The sequence below is a fragment of the Mytilus trossulus genome, chromosome 9 (genome assembly GCF_036588685.1).
Source record: "Mytilus trossulus isolate FHL-02 chromosome 9, PNRI_Mtr1.1.1.hap1, whole genome shotgun sequence".
NCBI classification, from domain to species: domain Eukaryota; kingdom Metazoa; phylum Mollusca; class Bivalvia; order Mytilida; family Mytilidae; genus Mytilus; species Mytilus trossulus.
Genome location: NC_086381.1, coordinates 33,247,557 through 33,263,355, shown reverse-complemented (window position 1 = coordinate 33,263,355; position 15,799 = coordinate 33,247,557). Strand labels below are relative to the sequence as shown.

Here is a 15,799-nt window from a genome sequence, read left to right as displayed (position 1 = left end):
TAACTGCCTCGGATGTGGTTTAGATGAGTTTTTGCCTCTCTGATGCATGATTTTATTATTATTATTATTATTATTTGTTTTTGACTCTAAACTAGCTGTCAGTAACTGCGATTACTCTCAAATCGTACTTTCTTGTAAATCTGACCTGTTGATACTATTTGTAATACATTTTTGTCGAGCCTTCGACTTTAGTCGAACCAGTACGACATAGCTATCATACATTCTGTCGACCTTGGCTGCGTCCACAAATATTCAATCTGTGGTTTTAGGTTTTGGAAATTTAATAACTTTCTTAAACTTCTTAAACTGTACTGGATTTCTACCAAACTTGGAAAGAAGCTTGTTTATGATCATAAAATAGTATCTAGAAGTTAATTTTGTAAAAATAAAATCCATTTTTTCCGTATTTTACTTATAAATAAACTAGTTTTTTTTTTGTAAAAATGTTTTCCTCTCCAATTAAACTGTTTACCTAACAACACAAATATTTTCGTTTACCTGTGTGTAATAATATTGTAAATGACGGATTCTTGCTCAAGGTTATTGTTGTTTTGTCTGCAATTGTTTAACATTTCTCAGCAGTATAATACTGGTACTTTAATAAATCATTCCTTATATTATTGATTTTGTATTTACAGTGTATCATAGATCAAATTTTATTCTTTCAGTGTAGGTTCATTTTTGTACTTGTGTTAATATGTCTTTTAATTGATTTAAGACATTTCAATTGGTACTTCATAGTGTGTCTGTCTATGTTGTGATGTTACACTATTGTTTCAGAGAAGGGTAGAGGTTGATATCTATTTAAACCTTTAATACAAAGTTGAAGAGCATTACGGACCAAAAATTCCAAAAAACGTTGTGCCAAATACGGCTAAGGTAATCTTTGCCTGGGATAACCAAATCCTTGCTAAGTTTTGTAATCAAGAAAATCATAAATATAACCATATATTTGATATTCATGGCCTCTCAACGAAGTGCTTACTACTGGACTACTTAACCCGATGCAATTGGTCTAAGTCAGGAATCTGATTGTCAGTAGTTGTTCTTTGTTTATGTGATTCATAAGTAAATTAGACTGTTGTTTTTTTCCATTTGAATGGTTGTACACAAGTAATTTTGGGGACCCTTTATAGCTTACTGTTCGATGTGAGTCAAGGCTCCGTGTTGAAAGAACCTACCTTGACCTATAATAGTTTTACATTTATTGATTGTGACATTGATGAAGAGTTGTCTCATTGGCACTCATACCACATCTTCTTATATTTTATTACTGGTACGTTATTAAGTCAGCGTTTGCGTTACCACACAACCAATTCTAGAATAGATAAAAAGAATTGGTTTGTAAGTTTGGCTGTATTAGTAGAAAAGTTATAGCACATCTAATTTTTTTTACAAAGATGTTGTTTTTTTATCCCGGAAATGCAGATGCGATCGTTCGTGGTAAGCTAATTGCTCCTTTAATTAACCCGATTCTTTATTTATCCCGATTCTTAAAGATAACCCATTCACCATTGCAATTAGAATTTCAATAATGTTTTTATTGGTATAGATATTACTTTAGTTATTATATTCATATATATATACAGATTCACGTTTCTTCAATCCGTCGGCACCTGTTTTTTAGGCTTTTCATTGACTTTCAAATTCCTATTTTTTATTCCTTAGAAAGGAACATGCATACATGCACGTTTGACTCACTGACTAGTATATTCATTTTCTAAAAGCAACATCTTGTGTGTAAGAAAACATATCAAGAAAGCATTTTCTTAATTTTATTATATGTACATAATTTAAACTATAAAAGTACAAGTCTGTGTTAAAGAACTTTTAACAAGCATTGATGAATGCTGAAATATCAATATAATTTAACCTTACATGTATGTTTGATACATTCGAACAGAATCTTAAAATAATATTTTCAAGTGTTATCGGTAATCAACATTGATTCAAAATTTTTTTTTTCGTTTATTGGGCCTAATAAGATGTTCACCAATTTTACTAAGATTCTTATTTTTTTTTTATTTAAAAAGTTTAAAATTAACAATTAAAAATTAACAATGTATTGATTCGATAATATGTTTCAGTAATTTGTAGTCTAGATGTAATCTAATTAACCATTAAAATGATCTCCAAAGATCGCTGCTGATCATATCGCTCGAAATAAGCATCAATGGAGAGAAAAAAAAAACAGGTGTGAGTAAGTGCAATTCGATTGTCTAGATCTGTTTGATTTCATGTAAGGTGTTAAGCCATATTATTCCTCTTTTTCCCTTGCATAAGAATGGTTTGTTTGAGCTGGAACTTAGTTTCAACCTTGTTTCACTTTAATGTTGACATTTTTGTATGCCAATCCTTAGCATGAGTTGTATCGATCTGATGAGTTAAACCCTTTTCAACTGATTTTAATAGTTTTTTTCTTCATATGTTTGTCCTGATACATTACTGTCACAGGTTAGAGAAGGGTGCCCACTTACATGTTCAACCCTGTCACATTCTGTATGTGTTTATAACTAGTCAGTAGCCTGTGATAAAAAAAAAAATGTTTTTAGCATAGGATTTGTTTTCTGTATGATTATTATAATGCTGAATAATATTTTCGATATTTGTAAAGTTGATAGACACAAGGTTTGTGTGAACGACAGAAATAAATCAAGGAATTTACCTCACATTTTAATTGGGAATTCCAGACTAACGGTGTAACATAAACAAAGGCAACAGTAGTATACTGCTGTTCAAAACTCATAAATCCATGAACAAAAAACAAAATCGGGGTAACAAACTAAAACCGAGGGAAACGCATTAAATATAAGAGGAGAACAACGACACAACACTCAAATGTAACACACACAGACACGGACCAAGCATCAGACATCAGACATAAATCATGCATTTTATATCATAAAGGGATCACCATCTCTAAAGAAATTTCTTTACTTTGTGTCTTTTATTACCGACAAAATTCCTGTATCATAATAGAATAAAGCAAAAAAAGAAAACCGTGAATACAGACATGCTACTAAATTTAGACAGAAACATACATAATGTTGCGGGTAATACATTAGTTAATTCACCCCTAACCATGAACAGTGGTTTAAAAGTACAAAATAAGAACAAACTATACAAACTATACCAGACCGTTAAAAAGGGCTCAACCCATCAGATCAACACAGAGCCAAAGACAAACCCTTAAAAAACCCAGAGATATACAGAGATACAAAGAACATATCTGAAAACACTGGCATCTACTGTAGGTTTGTAGCAAAAATCAACTTATAAAATAATCGTGTTTTTTTAATTGCTAGATACTTGACTATTTGTCTTGTTTTGATGGTAATTGTGATGTCTTCATCCGGTTCCTCCCATATATTTTAGTATTTTAGAAAAGTAGACATATATAGTACATACAAAATTTATCAACATTAGCTGTCTTGATAAATGTAAATTACAACATTATAATTAACATGCTGACATAAGTAATATTAAACAAAAAGATGCTGACATAGGTAATATTCAAAACAAGATGTAACAGCTTTACCATTATACCACGCACTACGTAGATGTACAGTATATATACCTGGTAATATTTGTATCAGTTCTTCAGAGAAGAGGGAACCTACAACGACTAACATTGAAGTTCCAGTAAAGGTTTGTAATATTTTAATGTTTGTTAAATATTAAACATGTACGTCGTGAACACTATAATTTTTGTAACATAAATAGTTTATATGTACCAATCTTACTGCAGATAACTGATCGAATAAATGTTTTCATTAAACAAGACTTTAAAACAGAGAGAATTGAAGAGATCAATTCCTTACTTTAGGTCAAGAAAAATCTTACTTTTTATAGAACCATACTGATGCCAACGACAAATTTCTCCAGAAGTATCTCGTCAAACAGATTTTTTCTTACACAAATTTTAAAACGGTTTTGTAAAGTCCTTCATGTGTACTGATAAAAGCTTCTAACGCAATTAACCACTTGTTAGTGAGACTTGCTTTTAACACATACAAGTGAACTTTATATTAATTATAGAAACTTATATATAACGCCGTGGAGACAGATAAACCATTTCAAACTAGGACATGTAGATACTTGATAATTTCAGTTCTGATTATTCCATTCCAATTGCTCAGCATTAAAACATCCCTACGCTTAATCTTTTGGCATTAATAGATCTCAATATACGCGTTACGATGATGATGTAGACACTGTACGGGCTTTTTAAACAGTGGTATGAGGGGAAAAGTTATCAAAGGTATCAGGATTATAATTCATTTCGCCAGACGCGCGTTTCGTCTACATAAGACTCACCAGTGACGCTCATATAAAACATATTTAAATAAACCCAAACAAGAACAAAGTTGAAAAGGGTTGAAAAAGACTGAAATCGACTTTTTTTATTTAGATAAGGCCGTTAGTTTTCTCGTTTGAACTGTTTTACATTGTCATATCGGGGTCTTTAATAGCTGACTATGCGGTTTGGGCTTTGCCCATTGTTGAAGGCCGTACGGTGACATATAGTTGTTAATGTCTATGTCTGTTTCATTTTGGTCGCCTGTAGACAGTTGTCTCATTGGCAATCATACCACATGTTCTTTTTTATTTGACATACTATTAACGGTCACTATTACGACTTGTCTGTGTCTGAACTAACTATCAAAATATTTCCGATGGCTTTTATCTTATGATATCAGACCAGTCGTTTGATATAAAAACTTATAGATCATGTTCCAAACCCGTTACAATTGAATGACTTTTGAGTTGCGTGACCGGTAAAGTGGGCATAGTAGAAGAAGCTTATCGTTTCAAGAAATAAAACTTTCTCCTTTTTAAGCATGTTACAGTACCACCTGTGACATATTCTGATAGATGGTGACCCTGTCTATCATTATACTACCTGTGGATGGATAAAGATACAAGGTGTTACTTATCATCAGTCAAGGGACTCTGTGATAAAACGTTGCTAAGAGATTTTTTCCGATTTTTATTAATGTAAATTGAAGGCAGAGAATTAGGATCATCAAATAAGTTAATTAAATAAAAAACAAAAACATAATGACACTATGTGAATAGTTGGTCATAAGTTTATATATAAGATCCAATAGATTGAAATTTTAAATAAATATTAGTTTAAGTGTAATGAAAATGTGTACAATTGTTTTCTTTTTAGCTACTTCCTATTCTTTGAAATCCTCGTCGCAAACATGGTAAGTCCTTTTCAAAATATTTCTTTCTCTTTTTACATTTATTACATTAAAAAGTTAATATTCATTTAAAAATGCTTTAACAACGATTTAATCCACATGCATATATCTCAATTCCAGCTGAAGTTAACATTACTGAAGATGTTTTTAGAAAAAAATATTTGTATATTCGAAAAGGAAACAGTGAGTTGTCACATTGTTGAACAGTCATTAGACTGTCATTATGTCCACTTTCCGCACATTGACAGTATTTCAAGTCTCAGTAAGATTGAAATATTGAAATATTAAACTGTTCCATGATATCTTTTATTGTTGTGTATGCAAACTTAATTTTCATTGCATAACAAAAGTAAAATTACAAATATAACGATCACAGCACAATTATGTCATCATCCGACAGAAACAGCTCCAACAGAATTGTTTTTTTTTTTTGGCTTAGCTTTTCTATCCATAACAGACAAAGTTGAACACTAATTAATTCGGTTTTTGTTTTTTGTTCCTTTGAGTAATTAAGCTTCAAATGTATATACATTTTAATACAACCCTAAAATTCAAATTTCTACGTTTGATAGTTCCATATGACGGTAAAGTAAGAAAAAGCGCTTAGGACGTACGACATCTTAAGTGTTATTTTTATTTACACATTATGTACAAAAGAAGAAAGTCTGAAAACCCTACTCCAATAAAACTGAAGCGTACCTCCTGAAGAAAATTAAGAAACAATCCAGAATCCAACTTTAGAATGGAAACTGAAGTAATCGTTATAATAAAAAGCTGCATTTTAGATGATTTTGTTGGACTATTTTAAATCTCGGTCTATTTCTGAAATTAATTCTTACATACTTATGATTTTTTAATCCTGTATGCTAACATTGCCTATGAGAAATTTAAAATTGTATGTACATTGAACGACAAATATATGTGACGTATTTATTGTGTCTGTTTCAATCACGCATCATCGGAAATATAACGGAATTTGATGAGACTGTCATCAAAGTGAGAGGGTTAGCGCTTTCAAATCAGGTTTAATCCACCATTTTCTACATTTGAAAAAGCCAAGTCAGGAATATGACAGTTTTTGTCCATTCGTTTTTGATGTGTATTGTTATTTGATTTTGCCAAGTGATTATGGACTTTCCGAATTGGTTTTCCTCTAAGTTCAATATTTTTGTGTTTTTACTTTTTATAATAGACCATCCCTACAGCAAACAGCAAAACTCTTTGATTTATATTTTATTTTATGAAATCAATTACTTATACATATTTCAGCTATTTAACGAATTATCATTGTTCTAACTTCTTTAGAGGCTGTACATCACGTTATGCTTGGTGATTATTGGTGTGTACGCTGCAGACGCTCAACTACATACAAGCGTTCCTATTTCTAATCAGAGATGCATCCAACCAAGAGAGTATTCTGAACCAGCATTGGTTCAAGTGAGCTCGAGACAGTCTGGCGTATATCCAGCGTAGGTATATTCTAACTAATGAAAATCGTGGAATAATCTCGGCCAATTGTTTAATTAATATATATCTATGCCACTCAATTGTAAACAAGAGAAACACAAATTAGAGCCGAAGCACTATCCCTTTACAACGATCATTCATAAATAACTGGACATACATATTAGGTATCATAAAATAATTTACCTACAACTAGTGATACGTATTAATCCATATTGTTTAAATGTTTGTCATTAAAATTTGGAACTATTTTACTTGACAAAAAAATTAATTGATCAGTCCAAAGTTAGAGATAGTGCTAAATGCTAAAAAACATCACATTCTGTGTATGGCTTTCCAAATCCTGTCGTTTTTAAGCTATACGAAAACTAACCTTAGTTCGTTGAACACTTTGCAGATATTACCTTACCAACAAAAGTAGTGGGTTCAGTTGGTCAGGCAATGGAATAATGTCCTGCTCCACGCGTATAAACTGTTTTCGTTTTCGTAAAACGTAAAAATAAGTCCCATGCGAATTATGTTATAGTGACGAAGGGACGGGATTTGTACTTTAGCGAATTTACGGTACCCGTATTCATCGTGCAGTCGACACGGATATTCTTGATCAAACACCTAAATGTATGTTGTTGGCCGCACAATGTCAACACAGCCCAGATAGCAAACATGTGTTGGGCCCACGTTGGCATTCTGTTGGCAACATTGTTGGGCCAACGTTGGAAAACTATGTTGGGCCACCGTCATTTTGCTCATCGGCCCTTCGTTGGCCCAACATGTTGGGTTTTTGTTGGGCGAACATCAGTATGCCAACAAAGTTAACTATTTGCCAACAATCTGCCAACAATGTTAACTGTTTGCCAACAGTCTACCAACGTAGTCTAGTTTTGAAATTATGTTGGGCCATGTTGGTCGTACTAATATTTGCCAACGTCTTTAATAACGTTTTATTATGCTTTCCTTATTATAATTTATTAGTAATCAGTATATTATGGATCATACTGCAATGTATATAGATATTATACAATCAACTGTCAATTGGAGAGTAGAGAAATGCACTCGTGTCAATTGAACAGATGAAATTAATGATTATATTTCAAATGCAACTATATTCAAATTTTATTTATTGTTTTGGGCTGGTTTTAAATATTTTTTGCTTGCTCAAAACAATATTCAAACATTAAGATAAATACATTTAGATGACTACACAGATTTGAAAATATTAGATAAAGAGAATAAAGAGCACATCTTTTTGTTTTCACTTTGAAATAATATTTAAAAATAAATAAAAATCTGTGGTATAAAATGGGGAGATAGGTACTTAATACGTTGGCATATGGTTGGCACAATGTTGGCTTATATTTCAATATTGTCATGACATATATCCTAAGAATGAACATTCAAATAAAGTTTGTTTAAAATTGGTTCAGTGGGTTCGGTCAGAAGATCTTACACTGAACCAATGGACGACATAAGTCGAATATAATTGGACCAACTACTTAAATAACAGTTGGTAAGAAAATGTTGGGCCAACATTTGGCCAACCATACAAAAATGACAGTTGGTGCCAAGTTGTTTTGCCAACGAGGGGCCAACAATGTCAAAATAACTGTTGGCTAAGTGTTGTTGGACCAACGTTGGTCTCTTGTTGTCTTGCCAACTGTTTACCAACTGTGCCAACTAATCACCAATGTTGGCCCAACAAAGTATTGCTATCTGGGAGATCACTTCAACTTTACCTTTTATGATCCTAGATTCAACGAATACTGTTTATCGATCCACTGAATATATAATAGGGGCCATAAAATGTTAAAAAAAAAGCTTTTTGTAAAATGCAACCTTAATAAATGCATACCTGAATAATGTCTTAAATACATGATCAGCTGAAAAGAATATTACATAAGCGGTATGCAATGATCAAAAGATAGATATTACAAAAGAAATTAAACATATTAAACGTTATATATATTCTAAACATCTTCTTATTGCTTGAAAAAAAAGTCCATTTAAAGCAACCGCTAGGAAAATTCCATCAATTGTTTCAAATTTATAAAGTTTTGAATCTCTTATATCTCTTCTTATAACTAAACAACAACAACTCCAGGTGACCAAAGAGAGTACCGTATAGCATTTAAAAAAAAAGATTCAATGGAAAAGGCCAAGTTTTAAAAATCCTAACATATTGCGACAGGACAGAATGTAATAGAGGGATTACATATCTGTCATTAGCAGCTTAATAATCCAAGTAAAAAACAAGTAACACTTAGATAAGACAATACCACTTCACAGAAGGGGATTGAAAAATGACATGAACAAATAGTGTTCTAAATCTTAATCGCCCATGGTTAAAATTTCTGGGGTGAATTAACAAAGCGCGAATACAACAATATACATTATCAAAAAGTATAGGAAAACACTAAGCTTTATAATATTTAATTATTTGATTCAATACAGTTTTTACTTTACCTCTCTTCATCTGTTTTTCCAGCGCTGCTATTAGAAGTGCTATAAGTAGGTCATCCAGCACAATTAGAGTTCAGCTACAAAAGGAAGTAACTCTTGCAAGTAGTGTTTATGAGAGATACACCACCAGGTATTTAAAAAAAAATAGTCATGCAAAGTATTCGTGGAAATATATAAAAAAATCTCGTACACAATTATATTTTTTTACATACTCATGTAATTTGTAGATCGTTTAGTATTAACGATATATTTGATATTTCTTTCTTTGCTTTTTATTTTAGAATAATTTCTTTGAACCATGAATCTGATCAACGTTTTTTATACGACGGATGACAGAAAGTAAAACTTAAAATATAGTAAATAACTAAAACAACTAGGTATTGTGAATAAAAATATGAAGTCCGTGTTTGAAATTTTCAAATCATCAATTTGATTTTGATTTTTCTGTGTTTAAACGCCTATTTTAAGCTTTTTCTTGACGTCTATTTTTGTATTAGTGGAGGAATCCGAAGTGTGTGTCAAGAGAACTCCACTGACCTTCGATAGGAAAACTGACCATACTAGTCAGTTAAGATTGAAGTCGAATAATTTCGCACGAGCGGGGTTCGATCACTCAACCTCGGCTGGCTAGTGATAACAGAAGTAACTACATAGACCACTGTCCATTAAACTTATATAACATACGTGGTTCGTGTCTTTTTTATCATCTGACCTAAGCGAGAACCACATTAGAAAACTGACATAATCTTTTTTTTTTTTTTTTATCAAATCCTCAATTTGGTCTTTTTATACTGTGTAAATCGCAAAATGCAACGTCTCAAATATTACTTTCTGTCGAGTAATATATTCTAACGTTAAATATATTGAATACTTACAATAAAACTCTTTCAGTTTATTATGTCACTGTGAATGTTTTGCATTAACCACAAATACATGTTGATATAAAATTTTCAGAACTGCTGATGTTAAGCCTGCTTCCCTTGCAAAGTCATCTGTTAACTCCCTTACAGCATTCAGTTTCTGGAGTGATACGTGCCCATCATATAGTAGGTACTATTACTTTCCGAGATGGGCCTTTTGGTACAATCATCGAATGTGCTGGGTGTTATCTAATTGGCATCATTACCGTGTTAGATATAATACCTGCAGGTAAGTATTACATATTATAAAATGTAAATTGTTTATTTTTTTGTAATAAATCGAAGATTAAGTTTAAAAAAAAAATATATTACACACAGAATTTTCTGAATAATTACACAAAAAAATGTGCTTCACAATATGTAAATCTTATAGAGGCAGAAGATACAGAAAGGGTTTAAATACCCATTAGCTGGAGACAAACGCAAAGTACAAAACGGGGGAAAAAGAATCAAAAGAAAAAAAAAACATCATGGGAAAACACAAGACTGAGCAAAGCAAACGCCATCAAAATCTGTAGATGTTCCAGCAGGCTGCGCAGATTCTTTACATGCATTGCAAATGAACATAACATTTCAAATATAAAAGAACTGCTAAACATTCACGTTACCATTACAAATCAAGAAACAAAAATGGTAAATTGTTCTTTATCATACTGTTTTACATAATTGTCATGGTTCAAATGCTTATTTCAACAAAATCTCAAAGATGAAAGGTTATTATCTTTTTACGTTTGATAAAGCACCAGACATCAAATTATATCTTTGACATATCTAAATTAACATGTATCTTGTGTTTTGTTTTTTAGAAGTAGGAGTTGCTCAGGAGTCTATACATTTTACCCGTGGATCACAGCCTGCAGACAATCTACATATAAGACATACTTTTATTATATCTATTGTCATCACTATGGTTTGGTTCGAAGATATGTAAGATTGCCGCAATGTTGCTCATGTATGAGACTGCTTTGCCGCCCTTGGATCCACCACCAAACACAACCTTTAGCAGGATAAAATTCTGCTGGTGTATATCAACCACATAACTATGTGATTGAATTAATAAAATCATAAAATTTGTATGTTGTTTTCATCAATTTTTAAGATTTTCGTATCTCCAATGGAATTGAACTCAATGAAACCTTGAACAAAAGCACGCAAATGCAACAATTAATTTTGTTTGATATACCGGTGGGAATATCAGTACCAAACTCCCTACAGTAGTCGTTTTCGTTCCGGAACTATTGTCCTGTACTCCATTAGTATAAAGTAGTATGTGGATAGGAACTGGAACTGCCAGGGAGTTTCTATCAGTACCAAATACATAACATGTGTCATGTCAAGATGATGTCCCGAATATGACATTGAATATAGATTTAAGAAGTTATGATATAATTGCCAACGTGACCACTTTTCACCAGAAACAAAATGGCACAGAAGTTTACAATTATAGATCGCCTTTCACAATGAGCACACACTATAAAAATCCGTTGAAGAGAGCTTAATTAATTTTTTTTTAATTTTTTTTCTTTTCTTTCATTTTTTTTTTACATAAATGAGGCTGTTAGTTTTCTCGTTTGAATTGTTTTACATTGTCTTATCGGGGCCTTTTATAGGTGACTATGCGGTATGGGGTTCGCTCATTGTTGAAGGCCGTACGGTGACCTATAGTGGTTAATGTTTGTGTCATTGTGGTCATTTGTGGATAGTTGTCTCATTGGCAAACATACCACATCTTCTTTTTATTATTATTAATTCATCAATTTGATAAAAGACGGAAAAACAAGATACAAAAACACAGACCGGGTGTGGCATGGTATTGATGCGTCCCCAAAACAAATAAGATATAAAGTACAGAAGTCAGTTTGATTTTAGTTTACTGTTTTATTCATGACTTACAGTGTTAGTAGTTTTTTTTTTTTATGAATACAACTCCATATCTGAGAGTTCTTATTGCTATTATCAGCTAGTTTATATTATCCAATAACATCTAAACACAAAATCATGTATCTAAGACTTAAGGTCAAAATGTTTATGTTGTATACTAATTCAAAGGAGCGTTAGACTATTTTGGGAAAATATTGGAATCACTGTCAAATATCAAATGTATACATGTATAAGTATTAATTCAAAAGGTCATCTGTTGAATGACTTTGACAATTTGAAAATTTAGTGAGTCAAAAGTTCATTCATGGATGTTCATTCTTAAGGAACAGTTATTTGCTCAAGCAAGGCATTTGAAAATCAGGGGATTGTAAACATGAAGAAATGTGAAGAGGTATTGAAATTTGATGCGATTGAAAATAAAATTTCATATTCCTGACCTGGCACAGACATTTTCTTATGTAGAAAATTTGGGATTTAACCTGGTTTTATAGCTAGCTAAACCTCTCATTTTATTTTCAGTCTCTGTTTTGAATTTCCTCGAAGTTCAATATTTTTGTGATTTTACTTTTTGCTTAAAAGAACATTAAAAAAAACTCAATGTGGGTTATATTTTCCCGGACGCCACAGTTACAATCAATCAATGAAGTGATCAATTTGATATATCCGTCGGTTTACGTTATGAAGCTGATTGATTATAAGACATTTACAAATACGATAACTGAAAATTTGTTTTCTAAATTATTTTTTTTAATAAACCCCGCCGCTTTTTTTTCGCATATCCGAAGTCATGAGTCTCTGGTCTTTGTTAGTGTTGTATGATATTCAATTTTAGTTTCTCGTGTATATTTCGGAGTTTAGTATGACGTCCATTATCACTGAACTATTATACATTTTTATTAAGCTGAACCACGCCTCCGGGTTCGGGAGTTTCTCGCTGCATTGAAGACCCATTGGTGGCCTTCGGCTGTTGTCTGCTTTTTGGGTTGCTGTCTCTTTGACATATTCCCCATTTTATTCTAAATGTTATCATATTCTGAGTCCATACACCAATAGGACAAATAATCGGTAAAACAGTGGAGAAATTAAAAGAATAAGTGGAGAGTAAATTGATGTGAAGTTAGCATCCGGGGTTTGACATTCGATACTCGATATTCGGCTACCAGCAGTCGGTTTGATATTCAAATTTCTTTGAAAATCAAAAATAAATAAAATATTTGATAACATTTAAAGCATGATTTTCATAGTTAAACTCTCGTTGTCCTCGAATATAAACCCTAATTATCAATGCTTATGTACTTTGCATATTTGTCTTTATGAGACAAAGGTTTATATCAATAAAACGACATCAAAAATGTTATTTAATATCTAATTTAAAAAAAATCAAATACCGATTACTCTAGAAACATTGAGAAATAAATATAGAAATTAATATAAGAAGCCTAAAAAACAGAAATATATAGTGCAAATCTACCTAATACCACTCAAATAACGGTCATACCTCCATGTTCTTTCTGTACATAAAATTGGACGAATTCGGGCCCTCCGTAAACATGGAAGACAAGAAGTTTACCCATATACCCTTTAATCACGTTTGTATCTACCTATTAAATAAATGTCTGCATTATACTAGAGAGATTGACAATTCAGCGAACCCTCGTAATTTCCCAGTGTCTTTTGTCCTAAAACTTAGACATTTTTAGATGAAAAGTGACAATCTAATCCCTCTGTAGATATCGAAGATGACATAATTCTGTGAGATCCTTCTGATACATCCTTTCTATGTACAGAGTCGATGATTGAGTTGAATTTTATGCACATTGATAGACCAGGGGGGTCTCACCCTCCTTGAGGCGGTCTCAGGCAGTCTTTCACTATAAATTTTGAATATCCAACTGGCACGTTAAGCGCTCCGTAAACATTGACGACAGGAGGTGTTCCCTAATTCCCTTAAATCACCTATTAACTAAATTTCTGCATACTCTCAGAAAGATTGAGGGATCAGGGGTCTCTAGCCATTGCCCTGTGCCCTTTGTCCTATAATTTTGACAAGTGTTAGCTGAAAAGAGACAATCTAAGGCCTCAGTAGATATAGAAGATAACATTATTCTGTGAAAACCTTCTAATAGACATTTTCAACATCTCTCGACAGTTTACAGGGCACCCACCATAGATTTGAGTCTTACATATATACCAATTGTTACTCTTAAGGTGGTATGGGTGTCTTCCTCCATCTTGGATTGTAAAAAACAGAGAACCAAAGGTCCATATTTTCTATCAAATTAGCAAAATTTGATGCAGGAATGCAGATATTTAATATGAATTTTCATTTAAAAGAACCAATGTATGAGAGTATAACTTATAAATATTAATATTTTTGCAAATCTTGATTATTTTGGGGTGTTTAATTATTTTTTAAAATTTGCATTTTAAGGGGAGGTAACTCTAAAACAGTGCATTTTCTGAAGGATTCTACATGGAATTTTTCTATTTTGTATTTAAGCCGGAAAAAACGTACGGTGACCCCATCTTTTCTTTTGATATTCTCAAAGCAGTGTCTGAAAGCTATCTTTTCCTTAAGTATTTAACAATTCTATCATTTTGTTTAGTTTCTAATCACAAAATGGTGTTTTTTCCTGTATAATCTATACAAAATTTGTCATTTTGTCACGTCCTGTAGCTCGAAAAAATGCACGGTGACCTATCATTTTTATTATATTTTTCAACATATATCAATAGATACTACGTTTTGGCAAAGTATAAAAAAAATCCATCATTTTTATTTTAGACTCCCATACCACCTTAAGTAACCCCTATTACAACACCTCAGATTAACCGTAAGCCAAACAACATTTGAAGATAAAGTGTAGAAAATTTAATCGTGTCATCGGTGAATATAGACACAAAATCAATGAATTAAAAAATTATATAGTAGTTTGTGCATTATAGAGGCACCCAAGGCAAAAACTGATAGAAATTGAAATAAACATGTGCCGCCCTTGTAAACTTCAATGACAGAAAAACATTGTTTTCATATTCCAAACTGCACTAAGACATCTAGTTCACAGGCACTTGTCTCAGAAAAAAAATCCTATATACCTTAATATTACACAAGGTATAAAGGATTTTTTTTCTTAGACAAGTGCCTGTGATCTAAAGACTCAACGTCTCAAAAGATGAAAGGCAATTTTAAGATCATCCTTTTCTTCATACTAAATTACAACAATCCATGTCATTTGGATTGTTTGAAAGTTGTATCATTATCAATTAGATAAATTTCAAACAATAAAATCAATAGTAATCAATACTATTATTTTCAATTAACATCTTACCTGTCGTAGTCGTTCTCAAATGTAGGTGTGGACAATTGCTGAAAAGGTATAATACAACCTGTATATATACAGAGTCTATGATTTAGTTGAAGTTTATGGAAATTGAAAGACCAGGAGGGTCTCACCCTCATTTAAGCGGTCTCAGGTATGTTTTCACTATACATTTTGAATATCCAACTGGCACGTTAAGCGCTCCGTAAACATGAATGACAGGAAGTGTACCCACATTCCATTTAATATATACAGAGTCTATGATTTAGTTGAATTTGAAAGACCAACAATCTCAAGACAGATTTCCACAAAAAGAAAAGAAGTTCATATATACCGTTATTACCTTTATATATAATCTCGATCCAAGTTAATTGAATCAGACTGAGGGAGATAAAGAAAAAGATCTAATCGATCTGCATACATGTAAATCCAAACTTTAACTAAAAGGGTTGTTTCTATTGGATTATATAAATCTATATATTTCTGTTATGATTGTGGCCTGTTTTCTATTTCTTGCATAAAGAGATATTTCTCGTATCACACTACA

General features: G+C 32.1%; 1 protein-coding gene across 1 annotated transcript; it reads left to right on the top strand.

Annotated features, from left to right (window-relative positions):
* Positions 1-3,547: 3,547 nt before the first annotated feature.
* Positions 3,548-11,124, top strand: LOC134683831 (uncharacterized). Its single transcript, XM_063543139.1, has 6 exons — positions 3,548-3,648; positions 5,177-5,213; positions 6,516-6,679; positions 9,157-9,261; positions 10,086-10,280; positions 10,858-11,124. The coding sequence occupies exons 2-6, from the start codon at positions 5,211-5,213 to the stop codon at positions 11,060-11,062; spliced, it is 672 nt and encodes a 223-aa protein (XP_063399209.1). The 5' UTR covers positions 3,548-3,648; positions 5,177-5,210; the 3' UTR covers positions 11,063-11,124.
* Positions 11,125-15,799: the final 4,675 nt, after the last annotated feature.

Bases quoted from the DNA above. Each gene is read 5' to 3' on its own strand.
- LOC134683831 (XM_063543139.1), top strand. The intron at 6,680-9,156 runs GTAGGTATATTC...CTGTTTTTCCAG, and splicing joins CAGTCTGGCGTATATCCAGC to CGCTGCTATTAGAAGTGCTA. The intron at 9,262-10,085 runs GTATTTAAAAAA...TAAAATTTTCAG, and splicing joins TATGAGAGATACACCACCAG to AACTGCTGATGTTAAGCCTG.